This window comes from Panthera leo, chromosome D2, assembly GCF_018350215.1.
Source record: "Panthera leo isolate Ple1 chromosome D2, P.leo_Ple1_pat1.1, whole genome shotgun sequence".
Lineage (NCBI taxonomy): Eukaryota > Metazoa > Chordata > Mammalia > Carnivora > Felidae > Panthera > Panthera leo.
This window is the reverse complement of record NC_056689.1, coordinates 12,390,273-12,413,316: the sequence shown is the minus strand read 5'-3', so window position 1 is coordinate 12,413,316 and position 23,044 is coordinate 12,390,273. Positions and strand designations below refer to the sequence as shown.

At 38.1% G+C, this 23,044-nt stretch overlaps 1 protein-coding gene across 3 annotated transcripts in view; it reads right to left on the bottom strand.

The window, feature by feature from the left end:
- The window catches only part of ERO1B (endoplasmic reticulum oxidoreductase 1 beta), a 62,036-nt gene that overhangs the window by 22,523 nt on the left and 16,469 nt on the right, over positions 1-23,044 (bottom strand). For 2 of the 3 annotated variants that reach the window (XM_042909165.1, XM_042909163.1), the window contains exons 4-8: positions 14,053-14,094; positions 11,724-11,806; positions 7,228-7,301; positions 2,235-2,355; positions 2,068-2,114 (exon numbers count right to left, since the gene is read on the bottom strand). In XM_042909165.1, coding sequence (XP_042765099.1) covers positions 2,068-2,114; positions 2,235-2,355; positions 7,228-7,301; positions 11,724-11,806; positions 14,053-14,094 — 367 coding nt within the window. The remainder of the gene's footprint in view (positions 1-2,067; positions 2,115-2,234; positions 2,356-7,227; positions 7,302-11,723; positions 11,807-14,052; positions 14,095-23,044) is intronic. The other variant, XM_042909164.1, reaches the window with a different exon arrangement.

The window sequence follows — 23,044 nt, the reverse complement described above, 5'->3', positions numbered from 1 at the left end:
CTCCCCAAGCTTACAGATCCAGAGAGCAGATGGGTGGCTGTCAGAGGTAGGGTGTAGGGAGTGGACAAAATGGGTGAAGGTAGTCAAAAGGCACCTACCTTCCAGGTATGAAATAAATAAGTCCTGGAGATGTAATGAACAGCTTGTCAATTACAGTTAACAGCACTGTATTGCATATTTGAAAGTTGGTAAGGATGTAGATTTTAAAAGTTTTCATCACAAGAATAAAGATTCTGTAACTACATATGGTCACAGATATTAACTAGACTTACTATGGTGATCATTTTGCAATATATACAAACATGTAAACATTGTGTTCTGCACCTTAAACTAATATAATGTTGTATGTCAATTATACCTCAATTTTTAATGTTTGAACTCCAATCCTAAAAAACAAAAAACTAATCATAAAAAAGGTCTGAAGAATGCCTTTCAAGATCTGCACTATGGAACAGAGTGTGTGGACCAGGGTGGGTGTGGGGGGAGCCTTCTCTTTTTACTTTATATAACTTTTGCGTTTCCACTTTTATAATAATAAATTATAAGGTCAAAGTAGCAACACAGACAAAGGATGAGAAACCATGTACACCCTTGTCATGATTCAATTCCCTTCTCCCCTAAGCAAAGAACATTTGCTACATTGTAAAAGAGTAGCTAAAAGCGGTCCATTCAGTCAACCTTTAAAGATGCCTTAAAGATACAAATCTACACCGGGGAAATTCAAGTTCTTAAAATCAATCCTGCTCTGAAGAAAACATCAAAAGCGCAAGTCAATTACAGAGTTGCTAACAGAGTTTGGCTCCTTGTTGAGAGCGGACTGACCATGTGCCCAGGTAGTTTCACGTTGATTAACCTCCAACTGTCTACAACAATGCTGTCCCATAGAAATACAACACTAGCCACATGCGTAAAGTTTTCTCTAATAAAAATTTCTACTAAAGATTTTTCGAATACCCATGTTTTAAAAAGTAAAAACTATACATGCACTACAACTGTACATTATGTGAGGCAAGAGTTAAAGCAGTCCTATCGAAAGAATAAAGTTGTTCCATGGTAGAAGTATTTTACACTGCTTCCATTTTAAAATTTAAACAAATTAAGTAAAATGTCAAACTTGGTTTTACACTAGCCATATTTCACGTCCTCGATACAGCCCAGTGTGTCAAGTGGTAAAGCCTGGACACAGCAGGTCTAGAGTAAAGCTGCAGGCAACCTAACTTTCTGACTCCTCTACATCCTTAGGACTCAAATGTGCTACATGATCAGCAAGAACCCTAGGCATCACCTGGGAGCTTGTTAGAATCTTGGGCCTTACCCAAGACCTACAGAATCAGAGCCTGTATTTCAACAAGGCCCTTAGGTACTTGGTAAGCACACCTGAAGTCTGAGAAGCACGTTATAAGCCACTGGTTCTCAAACTTGCCTGCATATTGGAATCACCTGGACAATTAAAACAAAACAATACCTGGGGCTAATCCCAAAGATTCTGACTTAAGTTGGTAGAGGATAGGGCCTGGAAATCCAGATTCTTAATAGTTCCCCAGGAAACCTCTGATATATAAGCATTACTCATATATTCTGATTTATTTCACCTAGAACTCCTACGTTAGGGAGTATCAGGCACTCACATATCAGGCAGTCAATAAATGTCAGTAATTAAATAAAACACATAGAAACCTTGAGACTCCATTATGAACTAATCTTATACTTTTTTCCAAATGTTTATTCATTTTGAGAGAGAGAGAGAGAGAGAGAGAGAGAGAAAGGGGCGGGGGAGGAGCAGAGACAGGGAGGGAGACAGGGGAACCAAGCAGGCTCCGCACTGTCAGTGAGGAGCCCGATGTGGGGCTCAATCCCACAAACTGTGAGATCATGACCTGAGCTGAGACCAAGAGCTGGATGCTTAGTCGACTGAGCCACCCAGGCACCCCACGAATTAATCTTATACTTCTGGTCATTCAAATTAAGAAAAACATAAAACAGTTGAAAATTTACTCAAAGTTTGTTTAGTTACAAAGACATTTTGTAAATAATCTCTGAAAGCATGAAAATGTATGAAACACCCACCTCGGCTAGGCGCCAGAGGATTTAAGGGACGATAAACAGATCGAGGCCTGAAAAAGCAAGTGTGAAACTCAGTCATAAAATGGCTTGATTTTTGCATGTAATGTTTTCCCTGCAGAACCATACCCCCCTTACTCCGTCCTCCCTTTAGCCCTTTTCCCTCCAGTTACTTGAAACAGTTTTCTTCGTAGATGCTGTTCCACACTCTCCATGCAGAGGACCCTTTGTAGCCAGTGTAACGCTCTGGGTTCAGCAACAGGTCGACATACTGAGCAGCCGGGGATCGCTCATCTGAACAAGAAACAAGTCATAAAAACCACCTCTATGTCACCAGTTATCTGAAATTTCACATTATAACACAAGCAGAACCACCCACAGGTTAGAGAAAGGCCAGCTTTTCAGGTAATCTCCAATGTAAATGGTAGAATGGTTAGCACACTTGTGACTGTACTTGACCCAGGGTAACTTACACTTGAGAGAGAGGAAAAAACAACTCCTCCCTTTCCTTCCGATACTCGATACTCTCTTCAGTAATGGAATGCACCTCCCCTTCTTAGAGGCATTTGTTATTCTTAAGTTTTAACCACCCAGGATCGAAATGACCAAACAGAATATAACTTGTTCTAGTATTTTATTTCTTCCCTATGCATACACCCACCTACACACATGCTTGCAACCATTTTTTTATTTTACTATATATCGTACTAGAAATAGAAAAATTATACTGACCACGCTTCCCAAATGTATGATTCATAATGCATGTAAGCTGGAGCGCTATATATGTTGGCCCAGATGGATTCCTTTAGTTGTATGTTTCCTCCCTTTTGGTGTCATGAGATCAAATCAATGGTATACAGGCACTGACTTAAAACAGTGGCCAAACACAGTCATTAAAATACGGCCCCTCTTCTTTTCATTACCTAACAATATTCATTGACCACAGACAGAGATTACCCATAACCAGTAAGAGTAAAATGGAATCCTGATGTACACCTTCCAAGAACTACTTGGCTTTTGTAAGGAAGTAGGAAGAATACAAAGATAATTACAACTTGTCATTACTAAATGAGTTATCTCTAACTTACAGACAACAGAAACATGAAGAATACTGCCTCTATTTCTAGCCCTAACATTATAAAGACATTCCACTATACAAGCTAAGATACAGAAAATAGGTAATTTACAGATGAACAGAAACTGCCCATGGACATGGATTGATTCAAGATTTAAAAACAATAATTTAAAAAATCTTCATTACAAAAAGATTCAAATTATGAAGTGAATCAAAGTGTGACTTTTATAGGAAAGTTCAAAGAAAAGTTTTACAATTCACTAGCTTCTGTTACAGATTTTTAATTTCTTTGAGTTGTTCACAATTAAACTCATTTGCAAAATTGATTTTACATAAGCTTTACAATATTAAACATATCATAAACACCTATATGCATGGATATATACGTGTATACACATGTATAAAGAATGTGTGTGCATGTAAGCCTACACATTTGTAGGCTCACCTACAAATGCACACAATGGACTGCTATCAACCCCTTCACCCAACAAAAGCAACTAACCAACCAATAAGGAAAAACAAACAGATTCAGATATTGAAGTACAAGGATTTAAACTGTAATTCTGGGCGCCTGTGTGGCTCCGTCAGTTGAGTGTCTGGCTCTTGATTTTGGCTCAGGTCATGATCTCACGGTTTGGGAGATGGAGCTCTGTGTCGGGCTCTGGGCTGACAGTGCAGAACCTGCTTGGGATTCTCTCTCTCCCCTCTCTCTGGCCCTCCCCTGCTCATGCACCCTCTCTCTCTCTCTGAAAAATAAACTTAAAAAAAAATGTAAGCTAAGGCAGTGACAAATCACAAAAGTCAATTATATCAACGTTTAAAACTTGCACCTCAACGTTCTTAATGTATGTTCCCTTAAAGGTTTTAAAAATTGTATTACTTTTTCAAATGATGAAAAAATGGGTCTTATTAACCTACAGAATGGGGTTGGCAAACTACAACCCAAAGGCCACATCTAGTCTAGTGTGTACTTTCTGTAAGGAAAGTTTTATGGGAACACAAGCCATATTCATTTGCTGTCTCACACTATTATGGCAGAGCTGAGTAGCTGTAATAGAAGCCGTATGGTCCATGAAGTCTAAAGTACTTACCATCTGTCCATTTACAGAAGAAAACGTTTGTCCACCCCTGACCCATACCGGCAAGAACTTTGTGACATCTAGATGGGTGGTGGGGGGCAGCATACATAGGTTGCATTCCCCCTACAAACACACCAGTGCTGGTACCCCAACTTAGTGCACAGGCTTTCTGCATATGGACACGGATAAAAAATCCTGTTGTATACTCAGGATTGAGCCTACAATCCTCCATCACCAGCTTGATCCCAGATTGCTAGTAATGCACCGTTAAAGTATACTCAGTTGAGGAGAACCTACGGTTGACAAAGTCCCCAAGTAATTCTGATACACAGCCAGATTCAGAAACTACTGTTTTAAACATTTTAAATTTACGTTATGTTTAAATTAATGTTATAATGGAGAAAATAAAAGTAAAAATCACACTATTTCAGTTATATCTGAACAACGTCATGCAGCAAATGTATATTGAGCATATATCACGTCCAGGCACTGTTCTGGGCACGAGGGTGGCATATACCACATAAACAACTAGGGTGGCATGTATAACATCCAGGCACTGTTCTAGGCACTAGGGTGGCATATGCCACGTCCAGGCACGGTTCTGGGCACGAGTGTGGTAGTGGACCAGAGGAGCTCTCACTGTAGCTGGAGAAGACCGACAACAAGCAGATAACCTAAACAACCCACCACGCACGCTCAGGTAGTTCTCAGTGGTCTGAGAGCAGGCAGCAGTGCAGACAGAGAGGGGCAGTGGTTACCATTTCATACAGGGAGGTGACAGGAGGCTTCTCTGATGAGGTGACATGTGAGCAGAAACCTGAAGCAAAAGCAGCAGCCACCCATGCATAAAGACAGCAATGACGACGACAAAATGAGCAGGGAAAGCAGCTTACCTTGACCTGCTAAATTATTTAAACACCTACCGTTTGATCTATGAAGATCATCTTCCTTTCCAAACACAGAACAACAACAAAGCAGTGGAGCACACGGGCGTATAAACACATTCCAGTAAACGGGGGTGACTATTCTTCAGATTTGTTGTTTTGATCCAGTGAGTTTAGATAACTGAAATTACTCAACAGTGACTCTAAAGCTACTCTGATGGGCTTTTAAAAATTGTACGTATAATACTCTGGTTTCTCTTCAGATCGTACAAATCTTTCACCTTTTACTAAAAATTGTACGTATAAATCACTGGGAGACACACGAACATTACTGCCCGGAAGAGCAGTGGTAATCCAACTAGCAGAACGGTTCATGTGTTTAAGGACTACACAAAATATAAACACCACTAATTATTTTAATTATACCGTCCTAAAAATCTTAAGGGATGATTCGATGTAAATTCTTTTAGGACACTTCTTCCATTTTTACAATATAAGAAGCTAATGTCAAAAAATTAGTTAATACCATTTATATTGATGAGGTAATTGAGTACATCAATTTAATCATATCAGGTGATCCCTGCCAATGAGTAGTATTGTTTATTAAATACCTATAAGAGAAACATATTGATATCATTTACTGAGAGAAATATTCACAGAAATGATTTTTAATGTAAAAAACCTGTCAACTAAGTACTACTGAAAATTCTTTATTTTAATAACGAACAGGTAAAATAAGTTGGCAGGAAGTGACCGTGAGTGTTGAACATTAAATGTAATTAGAATGATGACCCAAGAGCAAATGAAAGAGTAAGCAGTGATGTTAATTCTTAACCTAGGTACAGCGTCTTGCTTCAACGAAACCTTTGGCGATTCTAAATATCGTAACAGGAGTTATGACACCCAAAGACACTTTTTTCAGATCTCTTAAAAATGTCCTTGCTGAAACCATATAAACCATGGTGAGAACGTTCCACCTCCTGGCTTTGTCTCAATTTCCCGTACTACTGGAGCAGCTCACTGTAACTTACTCCATTACAGACTGGATTCACAGCACAGTTCTACAGACGAATCTTCCAAAAACCTCTAGAAAGCAGTATGACCACTCTATATGCTTTAAGAATTCAGAGGAACTTCTGCTATCTCCAAATGGGCAGGCTTTATCCCAAATTCTTTTCCACTACCCACAATATAAAGGCAAAAAGTGAAGAGAGGCCAAATGAATGATTTAAGCCTACTCAGCACAAAACTCTTGGAAATATTCTCCTCAGAAAAAATTCTGAGTCACTCCAATTCCCTTCTGCCATAGGAGTCATGGTAGTTATTGGTAAATAGTGCCCTCTCTTCGTACCATTCTGCAGACTCTTGGCAAGAGGGCTATGGGGAAGTCAAATTAGAGTCCTCCCCAATACTGCAGGGCATCTTTATGTTAGTTTGTTGAGACCTCCAGAAAATTCCATTGTGAACATGTTTATATGTTCACAGACCTAAACTAAGTGGCTTGAAATAGAGGTCCACAGGAGATGGTATGTCATGATGAAGAAAATACGGGATTCAGATCTGGGATCAAATCCCATCTCAGCGTCTTGCTACTGTGTGATCCTGGCTAAGCCAGTCTTTTTGAGACTCCATTTCCTTGGATATGAAATAACAGATACTTATTAAAGTAACTGCAAAGGGGCCCCTCGGTGGCTCAGTCGGATATGCATTGACTTTGGTTCAGGTCGTGATCTCACAGCTCATGACTTTGAGCCCCACATCAGGTTCTATGCTGACAACTCGGAGCCTGGAGCCTGCTTCGGATTCTGTGTCTCCCTCCCTCTCTGCCCCTCCCCCACTTGCACTGTCTCTCTCTCTCTCTCTCTCTCTCTCTCTCTCTCTCAAAAATAAACATGAAAAAAATTTAAAAATAAAGGAACTGCAAAGATGAGAAATAACGCACTTCAAGCACTTAGCACAGGGTCTGGAACATAAGCTCTCAATAAATGCCATTATGAACAATAGTAAGAGCCACACAGCAACATCCAGTGTGTTCAAGTTCTAATTCTGAGTATATTTTCACTGCCTTCAAGTTCTTATAAAAGGATTAGAGTGAACAGAATTTAATTACAATAGTTTATTTTATTACCATCAAGTTCACAAAAGTGATCCTGTGAATCATCATATCTTGCCCAGTCAATGAAGGCTTCTTTGCTTTGATTACTAGGGAAGGAGGGAATAAGAAAGAAAAAAAAATGGTTAAATCTGGAGTTGAAAATGTTTACACTGCATCTTGTATAACTGAAAACAGATAACCCGAGGTCACGTCTTTAATTTAGATAGTGTCACAAATTCAGTTAGTGGTCACATGAAGGAATGATGGCAAGTTTTATGAAAAACACAGATATTAACTCTCCCGTGAAGGATTTCTATTCATACTAAAGCTATTATTAGCCCTACTGCGATAATTACTTTAACTAGAAAATTTACAAATATATATGAGATTTAGTTAAACACAAAATTTAAGCTAGCCTTTTCACCTAACTTAGAAACTGTGGTATTTTTTTCTAAAGCAGGAATTGAATTTACCTTCATAATTCTTTTAACTTGTTTCTGTTATTTATAGGACAAAAACACCAAAAGCTGCATTTCCAGGATGTCCCTTCCAATGTGATATTCACTGGTAACACCAATATCATTTTTAATCAGGACGTATCATTCATTTTACATACTACCTCACATTTAACAAAATCTATGATCAAGATCTCTACTTGGAGAACTGATAAAGGAACAACCACAGTCTCTCCAATAAACTTCGACCTACATTTACTTTAACCTATGTTCAGACCTTCTCTGTCTTAAACCCAGACTGGCAACATCTATACGAGAACTATTATTACTCTTCTTTATTCACTACACAATAGAGGGGAAAAAAAGAAAAAATTATTTGTGTACTAAGTTTAAATCAGGTAGTTCCTAAATGTGTTACTTTTATAGCCAAGAATTTATTTTGTATTTGAAAAACTGCTACATTATATAACCACTACGAGAAGTATATAAGGCTGACTGACTGGACTACCCCGACTTTATCAATAAATGTTTTCAATTCACTGTGGGAATACCGAGTTAACTTAATAATAAAAGTTAATGGAAATACTCGTATCTTAGTTGACTCAGCTGAAACATATAATTCCATAAAATGAGAATGTCTAAGTTCCAGTTACAGCTAAAGTAACTATCGTTAGGTTTAATTAGATACATCCTCCATTGAAAATAGTCAAGAACAAGGCCACTGTGACATAAATTCCAATTTTCTTGTTAACAATGTGACTTAGAAAAACAAACTTTTTTCTTTGAGCATACTTATTTGATGACACTTTGTTGTTTCATCCTAAACCCTGCCTGAAAGCCACAGCAACAGAAAAGACAGGCAACACTAACCTAAAGCTAACAGAGCTGGCCCAGTTTGCTTTACAAATGAGTTAGAAGGAACCTCATCCAGGGGTACCTGGGTGGCTCAGTCGGTTAAGCATCCAACTTTGGCTCAGGTTCATGGTTTGTGGGTTCGAGCCCTGCATCAGGCTCTGGGCTGACAGCCCAGAGTCTGGAGCCTACCTTAGATTCTGTGTCTTCCTCTCTCTCTCTGTCCCTGCCCCACTTGTGCTCACTCTCTCTCTCAAAAATAAATAAAATGTAAAAAAAAAAAAAAGAACCTTGCCCAGCTTCTCTAAAAGTCAGTTTGAAGATGGATGCCAAGCTACTTCTATAAGAATTTCCTGGGCTTAAACCAGGGCTTCCTGTCAAGATGGTGCTGTGTGTTAAAGCAGGGGCCTTCAAAGTGGGAAACGCAGGGCAGGAAAGAATGGAATGAAGGCCTTTCCAAAGGCCATGAGAGAATTTTTCAGGGTGGTGGGTAGGACAACTACCTTGATAATGCGGATTTTCATGAGTGCACACTTGTCAAAACATCAAACAGTATATTTCAAGTAGGTGCAATACACTGCATGTCAATTAAACTTCAATAAAGCTGTTTAAAAAATTACAGACCAATTGTTGGAGACGTGGAATGAGGAAATCTCGTATACTACTAGTGGCAATGTATTTTAGTGGTCATTTTGGAAGGCCACGTGGCAGTATTACTTAATTCCACTTGTAGCTATGAACAGGGGCTTTACCTTAAAATCTTAGAATGACTTAAGGCCCAATCCCTTGATGACTTCTCTAGTTATATTCTCTCCTGGGTAATCTTATTCAGGTTTATAGTTTTTGAATAGCATATATTTACTGAATGACTCCCACATTTTCTCCTTCCCCCGAAACTGAGACTTGTATATCCAACTGCCTGCTTGACATCTCCAACTGGATGTCTTGTAGGCAGCTCAAACTTAACAGGTCCAAGGTTGAACTGTGATTTTCCACCAAACTTGTTCCTCCTGTAGGTATCCCAGTTCAGTAAACGGCAACTCCATTTTTCTAGTTCCAAATCTTGTAGTCATTCACAGTTCCTATCTTTTTTCAAACCTCACATCAAATCCCACAGCAAACCCTGTCCGCTCCATCTTCAAAATCCATCCAGAATCTGATCACTTGTCATCATTTCCACTGCCATTGCCCTAGTCTAAGTGAAACCACCATCATATCTTAACTGAATCACTACAATAATCACATAACAAGGCTTCCACCGTGGAACACCTGCCTCCCTCAACACCTTCTCTCAAAATCCTCCAGTGACTTTTCATTCCCCTTAGCCTCAAAGCAATATTCGTAATCGTCTTCAAGGCTCTACAAGATCTCCGCCCCACCCTACTCCTACGTCCACCCCTAGGATCTTGTGACCGCTGTATTCCAGCGACACTGGACTTTCTGTGGTTCCTCAAATAATCTAGGCGTGCTTCTGCCACAGGTTCTTTTTACTAACAATTACACGTGCCTAGAACACTCATGCCCCAGGCAGCCATAACAGGACTTATGTCTTCGTGGGCATTTTGTTCAAATGTCCCATTATCACTGTGGCCTTCTCACACCAACCCATTGGAAACAGTGCAACTCCCTCCCCTCCCTGCCACTCTTAGCTCTCTATCATTCTTCTCAGTTTTCTTTTTCTCCCAAGCACTCATCATCATTTTACTTACGTCTGATACATTTTACTCAGTTACTGCATATCTCCAACTAGGATTAAGCTTCCTGAGAAAAAGAATTTGCCATGTACAGTGCTAAATGCCCAATATTCTAGAACACTGACTGGCATATTGCAGGCATTCATTTACTGAACGAATAAAAAACATAAATGTTCAATACACAGATCAAAAAAATGCTCAAACTCACTAGTAACAAAATATAAACAAAAATGAGGTACTACTTTACAGTCAAACATTATCCATTTTTGGCAAGGATGTGAAGAACAAAACAAGTTCTCAGTCCCGGAGGCAGTATGTAACCACACGAGTATTCTGGAAAGCCATCAGGCAGTAACACGAATAGGCGCACCTGGGCAACAGGAAGATCCAGCAGTTTTTCTAGCGTAGGACAAATTTCCCAGTGTACACCAAAAAAAATTTCTCAAGGATGCTCAAGGTGGCATAACTTATAGAAGTAAAAATTTGAACAATTCAAGTGTTTATCAATATGGGAACAGAGAAGTGAAATATGATATATTCATAAGGTAAAAACCACTCATCAGTTAAAAAAATGAGACAGATCTATCTAGAAAAGCAAAACGTAAGTATAAAAATAAAGTTGAAGTCTGCTAAGTACAGTATTATTTTATATAAGGGAAAAGTAAAATCATACACGAAATAAAGATGATATATATGATAAAAAGAAAAACATAGGTGGGTATACAGCAAATTCATGAGAGCAGCTCCTCCTAAGGAAAAAGGAAAGAAAACAGGATTGGGGCATAGGCCAGAAAGGATTTCAAATTTATCTTTGGTATTTCCCTTTTCTTAAAGACATGGTAGAAAAAGTTAACAACTATTCATCTGGAGTGAAGGACACGGGAGTATTATTATATTATCTTCTCTAGTTTTCTAGAGAATTGTTCTTCAACAGATAATAAAACTGGTAACTTTATTAAGTGTTTAACAGTTATAGTACATAGATGCCAACCTAAACAAAAGGGGAAATTCAAAAGAAGTTCAATGATACTCCATTCCCCAGATTCAACTATAGATACAATCATTTCGTAGTGCATAATCTGAGACCACTCACAATTACACTGGCCTTCCCAAGCAGGTTTTTATTAGAATAAGGAAAAGTCAATAGGAAAAAGAATCTACGAAACTTAACAGTTATGGTAATAACTTTCCCATTCAAAATGTAACCTACGGATTGAATTACTATTTATAAAAGACTTAGAGGTTCAAGTTCCTTTTCCTATAATAACCAGGAAAAATAGACTCATAAGCCCTGCTAGTTGAGCAATCTTCTAAACTTTTACTTTTTGATAAAGTCACTATTGATCATACATTCCAGCAATTTAAGAACAAATCAGCTCACAGGAGGAAGCAAAGCAATCATGGAATTTAAGATAAAAATAACTTCTTCCTTTTAAGAATTACTTGAAGCAAAATCACAAACAGAAGATTTCTGATATAAATATACTAAACAAGAGAATATTTTTTAACACTCCTAAAATAAACTTGCCTTAATGTGCTGTTAATTGCTCCCAGTTTATTAGCTTGTTCACAATCTTCTAATTCTTTGGTGCTGTTTGCCACTTTTGAGTACTGAAAGGAAGTTCATAGGAAGTTTAGTAATAATCTCAAGTACGACTGGCAATCTGACAGTGATGACATAGATACATCAAAATCTCTCACATATGTAAGAAATACAAATCAAAATGCATCACAAATTTCCACCAACTAAGCTAAGACATTAAAAACAATTAGTACTGGTATGTTGGTGATGACCTAAACTGAGAAAACCGTCTTGGGAAAGTAATTTGACAGTATTTAGCTGGAGCTGCAAAAATGCATAATATCCTTGAACCAGCAGTCTTAAAACTGAAACCATATCCACAGCAACATTTAAAAACAAAACTAAAAACAAGGTACAACCACTTTAGAAAGGTATCAGGTACTATCTCATGTTGGGACAGCATAACAGATGCCCCAGCAACCTTACTTCTAAATACAGACCTAGGAAAACTCTTACATATGTACAATGAGACAAAGGACAGAAATGCTAGTGCCTCACTGTATGTAATAGCAAAAGAGTCAACACAAGTGAAATGTCCATCAACCGAGGAGGAGCTAATCAATGACATAATCATACCATTGAATACTATGCAAGTATTGGGGTGCGTGGGTGGCTCAGTCGGTTGAGTGTCTGACTTGAGCTCAGGTCATATCTCACAGTCCGTGAGTTTGAGCCCCACGTCAGGCTCTGTGCTGACAGCTCAGAGCCTAGAGCCTGCTTCAGATTCTGTGTCTCCCTCTCTCTCTGCCCCTCCCCTGCTCATGCTCTGTCTCTGTCTCAAAAAAAAAAAAAAAAAAAAAATTTAAAAAAACATTGAAAAAAAATAGAATACTACCTATTAAAATTAACAAAGCTACATCAGAGGCAAAAGCATAATGTGGAGTAAAGGTAACTGAAAAAATGTTTTTAACCTGAAGAAATAAAAAAGCATAATCTTAATGTTTAAACTTCATATTAAAAGATCTACATGTTGGGCTACTGGGTGGCTCAGTTGGTTAAGTGTCCAACTTCGGCTCAGGTCATGATCTCGTGGTTTGTGAGTTTGAGTCCCGCGTCAGGCTCTGTGCTGACAGCTCAGAGCCTGGAGCCTGCTTTGGATTCTGTGTCTCCTCCTCTCTCTGCTCTTCCCATGCTCATACTCTGTCTCTCTCTCTCTCAGTAATAAATAAATGTTTAAGAAAATAATAAAAAATAAAAAGATCTATATGACACTTGTGGCTACATGTGCATTAGAAGTAGAAAAGTTAAGTAACACAGAAGGACACACGTAAGTTTCAGAAAAGTGGCTATCTCTGGGGACGGAGGAAACAGAATGGGATTGGGAAGGAGTCCAGAAGAGATTTCAAATGTCTCTAACACTGTGTATTTAGTTCAGAGCTGAAACAAAAATAAATTAAAGAGAGTGAACACAAACAAAAGACCACACGGGAGAAAACTCAAAAAGAAAATGGAAAGAGGGAACAGGGAGAGAGAGGGTATGATGATCTTTACTATGTACACATAATAGTGAAAAACTAGAAGTACACTGTTACATAAAAACATGCACGGCTAAGTAAATTACGGCATGCTTCTAAAAGAGCAAGGGTAAGGGCGCCTGGGGGCTCCATCAGTTAAGGGTCTGACTTCAGCTCAGGTCATGACCTCACAGTTTGGAGTTCGAGCCTTGCATCAGGCTCTGTGCTGACAGCTCAGAGCCTGGAGTCTGCTTCGGATTCTGTGTCTCCCTCTCTCTCTCTGACCCTCCCCTACTCACACTCTGTCTCTGTCTCTCTCTCGAGAATAAACAAACATTAAAAAAATTTTTTTTTAATTTAAAAGGGAAAGGGTAAAAAAAGGGGGGGAGTGTAACCTTTAATAAAGGAGTATTTTAATGCCGTTGAAAAGTACTATGCTCCTAATACCTTAATAGCCGTTTATACAATATAATCCTGAATATGACAGGTTGACTAGTTGAAACCGAAAACTAAAAATACATGCATGATAAAACACCTGTTGAGTAGGCCATCTGACACTGTAGTTACATTACACTACTGTAGTTCTTCTAGAGGTTCCAAAAACAGAATTGAAATATCTTAAAAAAAAAAGTATATAATTTAACTGTAAAAAAAATACACAAGCTCTCTGTTGCTGAAAGAATTGGAAATATGAGATTCTGGGGCAAAATGTGCCCACTCCCAACTAACCACAGTACAGTTCTCCTTCCGTAACTACTGTCAAGCAGTAAATGGTAAATTTCATAACGTAAAGCAGAAATACTCAAGGAAAAGGGACTCACCTTATTAGAACTCCCGGCTTTAATTCCAACTGGAATTTTACTCTTAAAAGAACAACAACAGCAATTTAAAAAGTGACCATCGCTTTTTTTTTTTTTTTTGAGATTTCTTCACAAATGATGACATTGCTCAAATAAAGGGTATTTTATTTTATTCCATGATGAGAAAATATACATTCATTCAAAATCTGTTTTCATATTACCTCTTTAAGATAAATCGTAAAGAGGTATACCAATTTACAAACTTGTAAATCATAGTATAGCAAACCAAATGACATATACAAAATAAGAGTGTCAAAATTAGCTATAATTGAAACTCTCAATGAAGTATCTAATAGTTTACATAATTTTTAGGTTAAAAAAACCTGACAAAAATCACTTTTCCATAAACTTTCTTACAACAGAAACAGAAGCTTTAAAAATTTTCAGTTATTTGAAATATCTTATGCTCAATCTTAAATTCTGCTCTAAATTGACATTTATAGTGAAGGCAGTTTGGGATTAATACTAAAAGAGTCAGTTCTTTGGTCCACAGGATTAACCTAGGGCTTATCAATCTAGGTAACCAGGGTTTACTAACAGAAGATCTGCATGTGGATCCAATTTGACTCACTTTCCTACAAAGCCAATAATTAGTTTTAGGCTTTAATAAATAAATCTAGGAATCATTACAGCTGGTTCATCAAACACAGTTTTAAAACAAAAACCATACTGAAACAGAAAATCACAGGTTGATAACTCTGATCAATTCAGGGGACTGATTTTCAACATCTGGATCTACGGTATAGAAAATTACCTCTTAAAATTTTTTTATGTATCATCATGATAAATTTTAACACAGGCAAACTTAACCAAATATTTAGAATAAATATCTTCCTGTCAGGTGGAAGAATGTATATAATAGTAATGATGATAAGAGATATTTCCCTCATCAATAAAAAGATTAATCAATTAAAATGTTACGTGCTGCCAGTATTTTATCATTTCAGTGCTTCCTAGGACATCTAACAGAAGGCAAAAGAGAGAAGACTATAAAACTCAAGTCAAACCTAACAGCCACAGACCCTGAATTTAAAATATGGAATAAATATTAACCAAAAGTGACTGCTGGCTACAGTGTGTCCTCTAACTAGTGTAGTATAACGTGCTAAAATCAAAATCTTCAGTAGCTTTTTTAAAGGTTTGATGCTAAATGCAGTAACTTGACTTAAGCAAATCTTAATAACAAGGCTTTTAGAAATATTGGGGTAGGCATCACAGATCACTGTCACGGATAATATGTAACAATCACAAAAGAGAATTATTAGAAGTAATGATAAATGTAAAACTAATGACTAAAATCAAGCATGAAATAAATCTGGCTGGGATTGAGGCTGGAAAGATGGTGGAGGAGGACGACGCTGGTCTCACCTCGTCCCATGGATACAACTAGGTAACACTCACCTCAGCACAAATAACCCAGAAAACAACCCAAAGACTGGCAGAACAAACTCCACAACCAAGGAAGAGAAGAGGGCGCATCTCACTCTTCTCTGAGCGGGGGGCACGGAGAGGGGGAGAAATAGATGATCACACCAGGGAGCCTGCACAGGGAAGACCAATCCCAGTTAACATTGGGCTCTGAAAGCCAGGGGGTCCAAATTACAAGAGTTCCTACAACCAGCAGGATTTGAAGCCTGGAATTTTAAGAATCAGCAGCTCTGGTGTGGGAGAGCCTGAAGGGCATTAGGAAGCAGAGTTCCTGCCCTTAAAATGATAGCATGACAAACGGCCCAGGTAGATACAGCCTAGAAGCAGCAGTTTGAAAAATGCCCAGGGCACATGGGACTGAGATTTATTTACTAATCACAGAGCAAGTCCAGAGAGGCAGGGATCACTGGGAGACCCTTCCAGGTACAAAGGAAGAGGCAGGTGTTATTTCCCTCCTTCCCCCGCAACCCCCTCCCACAATCCCCACTCCCTGCCCCCAGCAGAAACACACAGGCACCGGCAGGAACCAGTGCTGCACAACACTCCCTACCTAAATTGCTCACAGCAAGCCCCACCCATCCACGCCTGGCCGATCTGCCCTTTTCAACAGATTTTCCTCAGTCCTGGCTGCGAATCACCTCCCCCGCAAGACCAATGTAAACATCACATCAGCAACACAGCTTCTCCTGACCCATGGGTTTTTGTAGGGCATAGGTCCCAGCAGCGTGGGCTCTGCAGAAGCTCATGGCAGATCCTGTTACAACTGGTGCCCCACCCACACACCCTCCATTCCCCCAGTGCAGGCAACAGGTTTCATCTCACAAACAGAGAAGCACACACCTTGTGAAAATGTGCGGCACAGGTCTGGGACCGAATACGGCCCACAATGGGCTAAGAGAGCCTCTGCAGACGACCGGACTAAAGGAAAAAAGTGGCCAAGGCACAAGAGCAGGGCATTTGCAACACACACAGGAGACATTCCCTGAAGTATAGGGTCGTGGAAAACAGGAGACATAGCACTGCAGGGCACTATAGGACCTCTTCCTCATAAAGCCATTACTGTCAAGAGGAGGAGATGTAGCAGACTTTCCCCAACAGACAGAAACAGATCCATAGAATTAGACAAAACGAGGAGACAAAGGAACATGTCCCAAATGAAAGAACAAGACAAAAGCACAGCAAGAGACCAAAGAGAAAAGGATAGAATATGACTGATAGAGAATTCAAAATAATGAGCATAAACATACTCACAGGACTTAAGAGCGGAAAACATCAGTGAGACCCTTAACATAGAGATAAAAAAGAATAAATCAGAGATGAATACAATAAGTGAAATTAAAAACACACTAAATGGAATAAATAGCAGGCTAGATGAAACAGATAAATGCATTAATGACCCAGAAGCCACAATTATGGAAAGTAATCAAGCTCAGTAGGTGTGAGAAAAAAATTACACAGAATGAGAACAGACTTAGGGAACTCAGGGACTCCATCAAGCATAATAACATTCGCATTACAGGGATCCCATAAGAAGTAGAAAAAGAGGGCAAAAATTTTATCTGAAGAAATAACAGCTAAGAACTTCCTGAATGTGGGGAAGGAAACAGACATCAAGATCCAGGAGGCATATAGATCCCCCAACAAAATCAACCCAAGGATGTCCACACCGAGACACACAGTACCTAAAGTGACAAAAAGTAGTGATGAAGAAAAAAATTAAAAGCACCAAGAGAAAAGAAGACAAGTTACATACAAGGGGAAACCCTATAAAGATATCAGCTGATTTTTCAGCAGAAAATTTGCAGGCCAGAAGGGAATGGCATGATACATTCAAAGTGCTAAGAAGAAAAACTGTGCAGCCAAGAATACTCTATCCAGCAAGGCTCTCATTCAGTATACAAGGAAATACAAAGAGTTTCTCAAACAAAAACTAAAGGAGTTTATGACCACTCCACTAGCCATACAAGAAATGTTAAAGGGGACTCTTTGAGTGGCAAGGAAGACTATAAGACTTATTATAAAAAGTAGGAAACACAAAAGCAGTAAAAATAAATATATACGTAAATATCAGTCAAGAGATTCACAAAATAAAAATGACGCCACATACCTAAAATGTCAGGCAGAAAGGAAGAAAGAATAGGTTCAAACTTAAATGACCATCAACTTAATATAGACTGCTATGCAGAAGATGTTATGTACAAACCTAATGGTAACCACAAATCAAAAACCAGCAATAGATATGCAAAGAATAAAGACAAAGGAATCCAAGTATATCACTAAAGAAAGCCAAAACACTATGAAAGAGAGCAAGAGGAGTAGAGAAAAACTACAAAACAATCACAAAGCAAGTAACAACTTGGTAATAAATATATATCAATAACTACTTTGAAGGTAAATGGACTAGATGCTCTCATCCAAAGACATCGGATGACAGTGTGGGTAAAAAAAATAAGACTCATCTAATATGCTACCTACAAGAGACTCATTTCAGACCTAAAAGCACCTGCAGATTGAAAGTGAGGTGACGAAGAAACAGGCATCATGCAAATGGATGTCAAAGAAAGCCAAAGTAGCAATACTTATACTGGACAAAATAGATTTTAAAACAAGACTGTAACAAGGGACAAAGAAGAACACTATATAATAACGAAGGGGAGAATCCAACAAGAAGATACAACAACCATAAATATTTAGGCACCCAACTTGAGAGCGCCCAAATACACAAAACAGTTAATAACAAACATAAAAAACTGATCAATAGAAATACAATAGTAGGGGACTATAACACCCCATTTACATCAATGGAAAGATCACCCAACCAGAAAATCAACAAGGGAAGAGTGTCTCTGAATGACACACCAGATCAGATAGATTTAACATATTTTCAGAACATTCCAACCTAAAACAGCAGATATTCTTTGCAAGTGCACACAGAACATTTTCCAGAATAGATCACTTATTAGGCCATAAAACAAGCCTCAACAAATTCAAGATCAAGTCATATCATGCATCTTTTCTGACCACAATGCTATGAAACTGGAAGTCAACCACAAACAAAAATCTGGAAAGAGCATCAATGCATGAAGATTAACTAACATGCTACCAAACAATGAATGGGTCAACTAAGAAATTGAAGAAGAAATCAAAAATTTCACGGGTACAAATGAAAAGGAAAATTTAACAGTCCAAAATCTTTGGGGTGCAGCAAAAGCAGTTCTAAGAGGGATGTTTAGGGCAATATAGGCCTACTCCAAGAAGCAAGAAAAATCTCCTTTCACATAAAGGAGCTACAAAAAGAATAACAAAACTTAAAACCAGCAAAAGGAAGGAAATAATAAAGATTAAAGCACAAATGGTACAGAAAATTTAAAAAAATAGAACAGATCTATGAAACCAGTTCTTTGTAAAGATCAACAAAATTGATAATCCTCTAGCCAGACTCATAGAGAGAGGTGGGGAAGGGGGAGAGAGGATCCAAACAAAATCACAGATGAAAGAGAAATAACAACTGACACCACAGAAATACAAGCAATTGTAAGAGAATATTATGAAAAAGTATATGCCCACAAATTGGGACAACCTAGAAGAAATGGATAAATTCCTAGAAACATGTAGCATACCAAAACTGAAGCAGCAATAGAAAATTTGAACAGACTGATTACCGATAAGGAAATTCAGTGATCAAAAAACTCCCAACAAACAGAAATCCAGGACCAGACAGCTTCACAGGCAAATTCTACCAAACATTCCAAGAAGAGTTACTACCTATTCTTCTCAAACTACTCCAAAAAAAATAGAAGAGGAAGGAACTTCCAAATTCATTCTATGAGGGCAGCATTACCTTGTACCAAAACCACATAAAGACACCACTAAAATAGACAACTACAGGCCAGTATCTCTGATGAACTAGGATGCAAAAATCCTCAACAAAATACTAGCAAACCAAATCCAACAACCGATTAAAAAAAATCATTCACCACAATCAAGTGGGATTTATTCCTGGGATGCAAGGGTGGCTCAATATATGCAAATCAATCAATGTGATACACCACATCAATGAGAGAAAGGACAAGAACCATACCATCATTTCAATAGATGCACAAAAAGCATTCAACAAAGTACAACATCCATTCGTGATAAATAACCCTCAACAAAGTAGGTTTAAAGGGAACATACCTCAACATAATACAGCCTTTATGTGGAAAACCCACGGCTAACATTATACTCAATAGGGAAAAATGGAGAGTTTTTTTCCCCCCAACGTCAGGAACAGGACCAAAATATCTATTCACACTATTTTTATTCAACATAGTAATGGAAGTCCTAGCAACAGTAACCAGACAACAAAAAGGAATAAAGGGTACTCAAGTTGGTAAGGAAGAAGTCAAACTTTCACTATCAGCAGATGACATGACACTATATACAGAAACTGTAAAGACTCCACCAAAAAACTACTAGACCTGAAAAATTAATTCAATAAAGTTTCAGAACATAAAGTCAATGTACAAAAATCTGTTGCATTTGTATACACTAATAAGGAAACAACAGAAAGAGAAACTGTGAAAACAATACCATTTACAACTGCACCAAAAATAATAGCTAGGAATAAACTTAAGCAAAGAGGTGAAGGACCCATATTCTGAAAACTATAAAACACTGATGAAAGAAACTGAAGATGACACAAAGAAGTGGAAAGACATTCTACGTTCATGGATTGGAAGAACAAATATTGTTAAAATGTTAAAAGCAACCTACATATTTAATGCAATTCCTATCAAAATACTAATAGCATTTTTCATAGAACTAGAAAAAATAATCCTAAAATTTGCATGGAACCACAAAAGCCCCAGAACAGCCAAGCAATCTTGAAAAAGAAAATCAAAACTGGAGCTACTCCAGATTTCAAGTCACATTACAAATCTATGGTAATCAAAACAATATGGTACTTATACAAAAATAGACACACAGATCAACAGAACAGAATAAAAAGCACAAAAATAAACCCACGATGTTATTGTCAATTAATCTTTGACAAAGGAGCCAAGAAGATGCAATGGGGAAGAGACAGTCTCTTCAACAATGGTATTGGAAAAACTGCACAGCTACATGCAAAAGAAGGAAACTGGGCCACTTAACACTGTGCACAATAACTCAAAATGGATTAAGGACCTAAGTGTGAGACCTGAAACCATAAAAATCCTAGACGAGCACAGGTAGTACTTTTTCTGACATTGGCCATAACAGGATCTTTCTAGATATGTCTCCTGAGGCAAGTGAAACAAAAGCAAAAATAAGCTATTAGGGGCTACATAAAAATAAAAACCTTCTGCACAGCAAAGGAAACAACCAACAAAACTAAAAGACAAACTACTGATTGGGAGAAGACATTTCCAAGTGACATATCTGATAAAAGGTTACCAAATTATATAAAGAACTTATACAACCCAACACCAAAAAAAAAAACCCCAAATAATCCCAGACATTTCTCCAAAGAAGACATCCAGATGGCCAACAAACACATGAAAAGATGTTCAGCATCACTCATTATCAGGGAAAGGCAAGTCAAAACCACAATGAGATAGCACCTCACACCTTTTAGAATGGTTAAACTCAAAAACTCAAGTAACAGGTGTTGGCGAGGATGTGGAAAAAAAAGAACCCTTGTGCACTATTGGTGGGAATGCAAACTGGTGCAGCCACTGTTGGGAGACAGCATGCAGGTTCCCTGAAAAATCAAAAATAGAACTACCCTACAATCCAGCAATTGCACCAGGAGGTATTTATGCAAAGACTATAAAAACACTAATTTGAAGGGATATATGCACCCCTAGGTTATTCCAGCATGATTTACAATAAACAAACTACGGAAGCAGCCCAAGTGTCCATCGGTAGATGATTGGAAAAAGATGAAGCATATACATACAAAGGAATATTATTCAGCCATAAAAAAGAAAGAAATCTTGCCACTTGGCAACAACATGGATGGATCTGGAGAGTATAATGCTAAAGGAAATAAGCCAGTCAGAGAAAGACAATTACCATATGACTTCACTCATGTGTGGAATTTACGAAAGCAAAACAAAAACACAAAAAAACAAAAGAGAGAGACAAACCAAAAAACAAACTCTTAACTACAGAGAACAAACTGATGGTTACCAGAAGGGAGGTGGGGGGGAGGGGCTGAAATAGACAAAGCAGATTAAGAGTACACTATCTTGATGAGCACTAAGTAATGTATGGAACTGTTGAATCACTATTTTGTATACCTGAAATGAACACAACACTATGTTTTCACACTTTGTTTTGTAGCTATATAGCACATTATTAAGTCAGCTGCAAGGTCTACAGATTAGACATCGGTATTATAATTAATGTTAATTTCCTGATTTTGTTAATTATGTTGATACACACTCAAGTATTTAGAGGTAAAAGATCACCATGTTGGTAACTTAGACCCAAATGCTTCAGAAAATATTAACATATGTGTATAGAGAGAATAATGAAGCAAACATGATGAACATTTAGGGAATCTGAATAAAAAGTATATGAGGACTGCTATTATTATTCTTGCAATTTTTCTGTAGGTCTGAAATTATTTCAAACTAAAAAGTTAAAACATTTTATTCTTAAAGGAAAATTAGAGTTTTTTAAAATTGTCCCTTTAGGAAGGACATTGCTTCAGATAAGGCTCCCCCTCCCCCCCCCCCCCATTTTTAAGGGTAACAAACTATAGACTGATTAGGTAAGAAAAGAAAAAAGTGAATGAAAATATAGCTCATAACTAATTACCGTTTAAGAATTAATTGTATCAACTGATGAATGGATAAAGAAATCGTGGTTTATATACACAATGGAGTACTATGTGGCAATGAGAAAGAATGAAATAATGGCCCTTTGTAGCACCTGGAAGGAACTGGAGAGTGTTATGCTAAGTGAAATAAGCCATACAGAGAAAGACAGATACCATATGTTTTCACTCTTATGTGGATCCTGAAAACTTAACAGGAACCCATGGGGGGAGGGGAAGGAAAAAAAAAAAAGAGAGAGAGAGAGAGGTTAGAGTGGGAGAGAGCCAAAGCATAAGAGAGTCTTAAAAAATAAGAACAAACTGAGGGCTGATGGGGGGGTGGGGGGGGGGGAGGGAAGGGTAGGTGATGGGCATTGAAGAGGGCATCTTTTGGGATGGGCACTGGGTGTTGTATAGAAACCAATTTGACAAGAAATTTCATACATTCAAAAAAAAAAAAAGAATTAATTGTGCTAGATGCCAAAAAATGAAGTCTAAAATATAAGTATAGCTATATATTTTTTTTAATATAACAAGACCAAGTGCAAACCTGATACCAAGCCTGAGATTCTCCCACTTTACCCATGGTAATTCCCACTCTAAATGTAAAATTGAAGGTCCAGTAGCATTACTTTTCTTTTTACTTGAGAGGGAGAGGGAGGGAGGGAGGGAGGGAGGGAGGGAGGGAGAGAGACAGAGAGTACAAGACAAGGAGAGGGGCAGGGGGAGGAGAGAGAT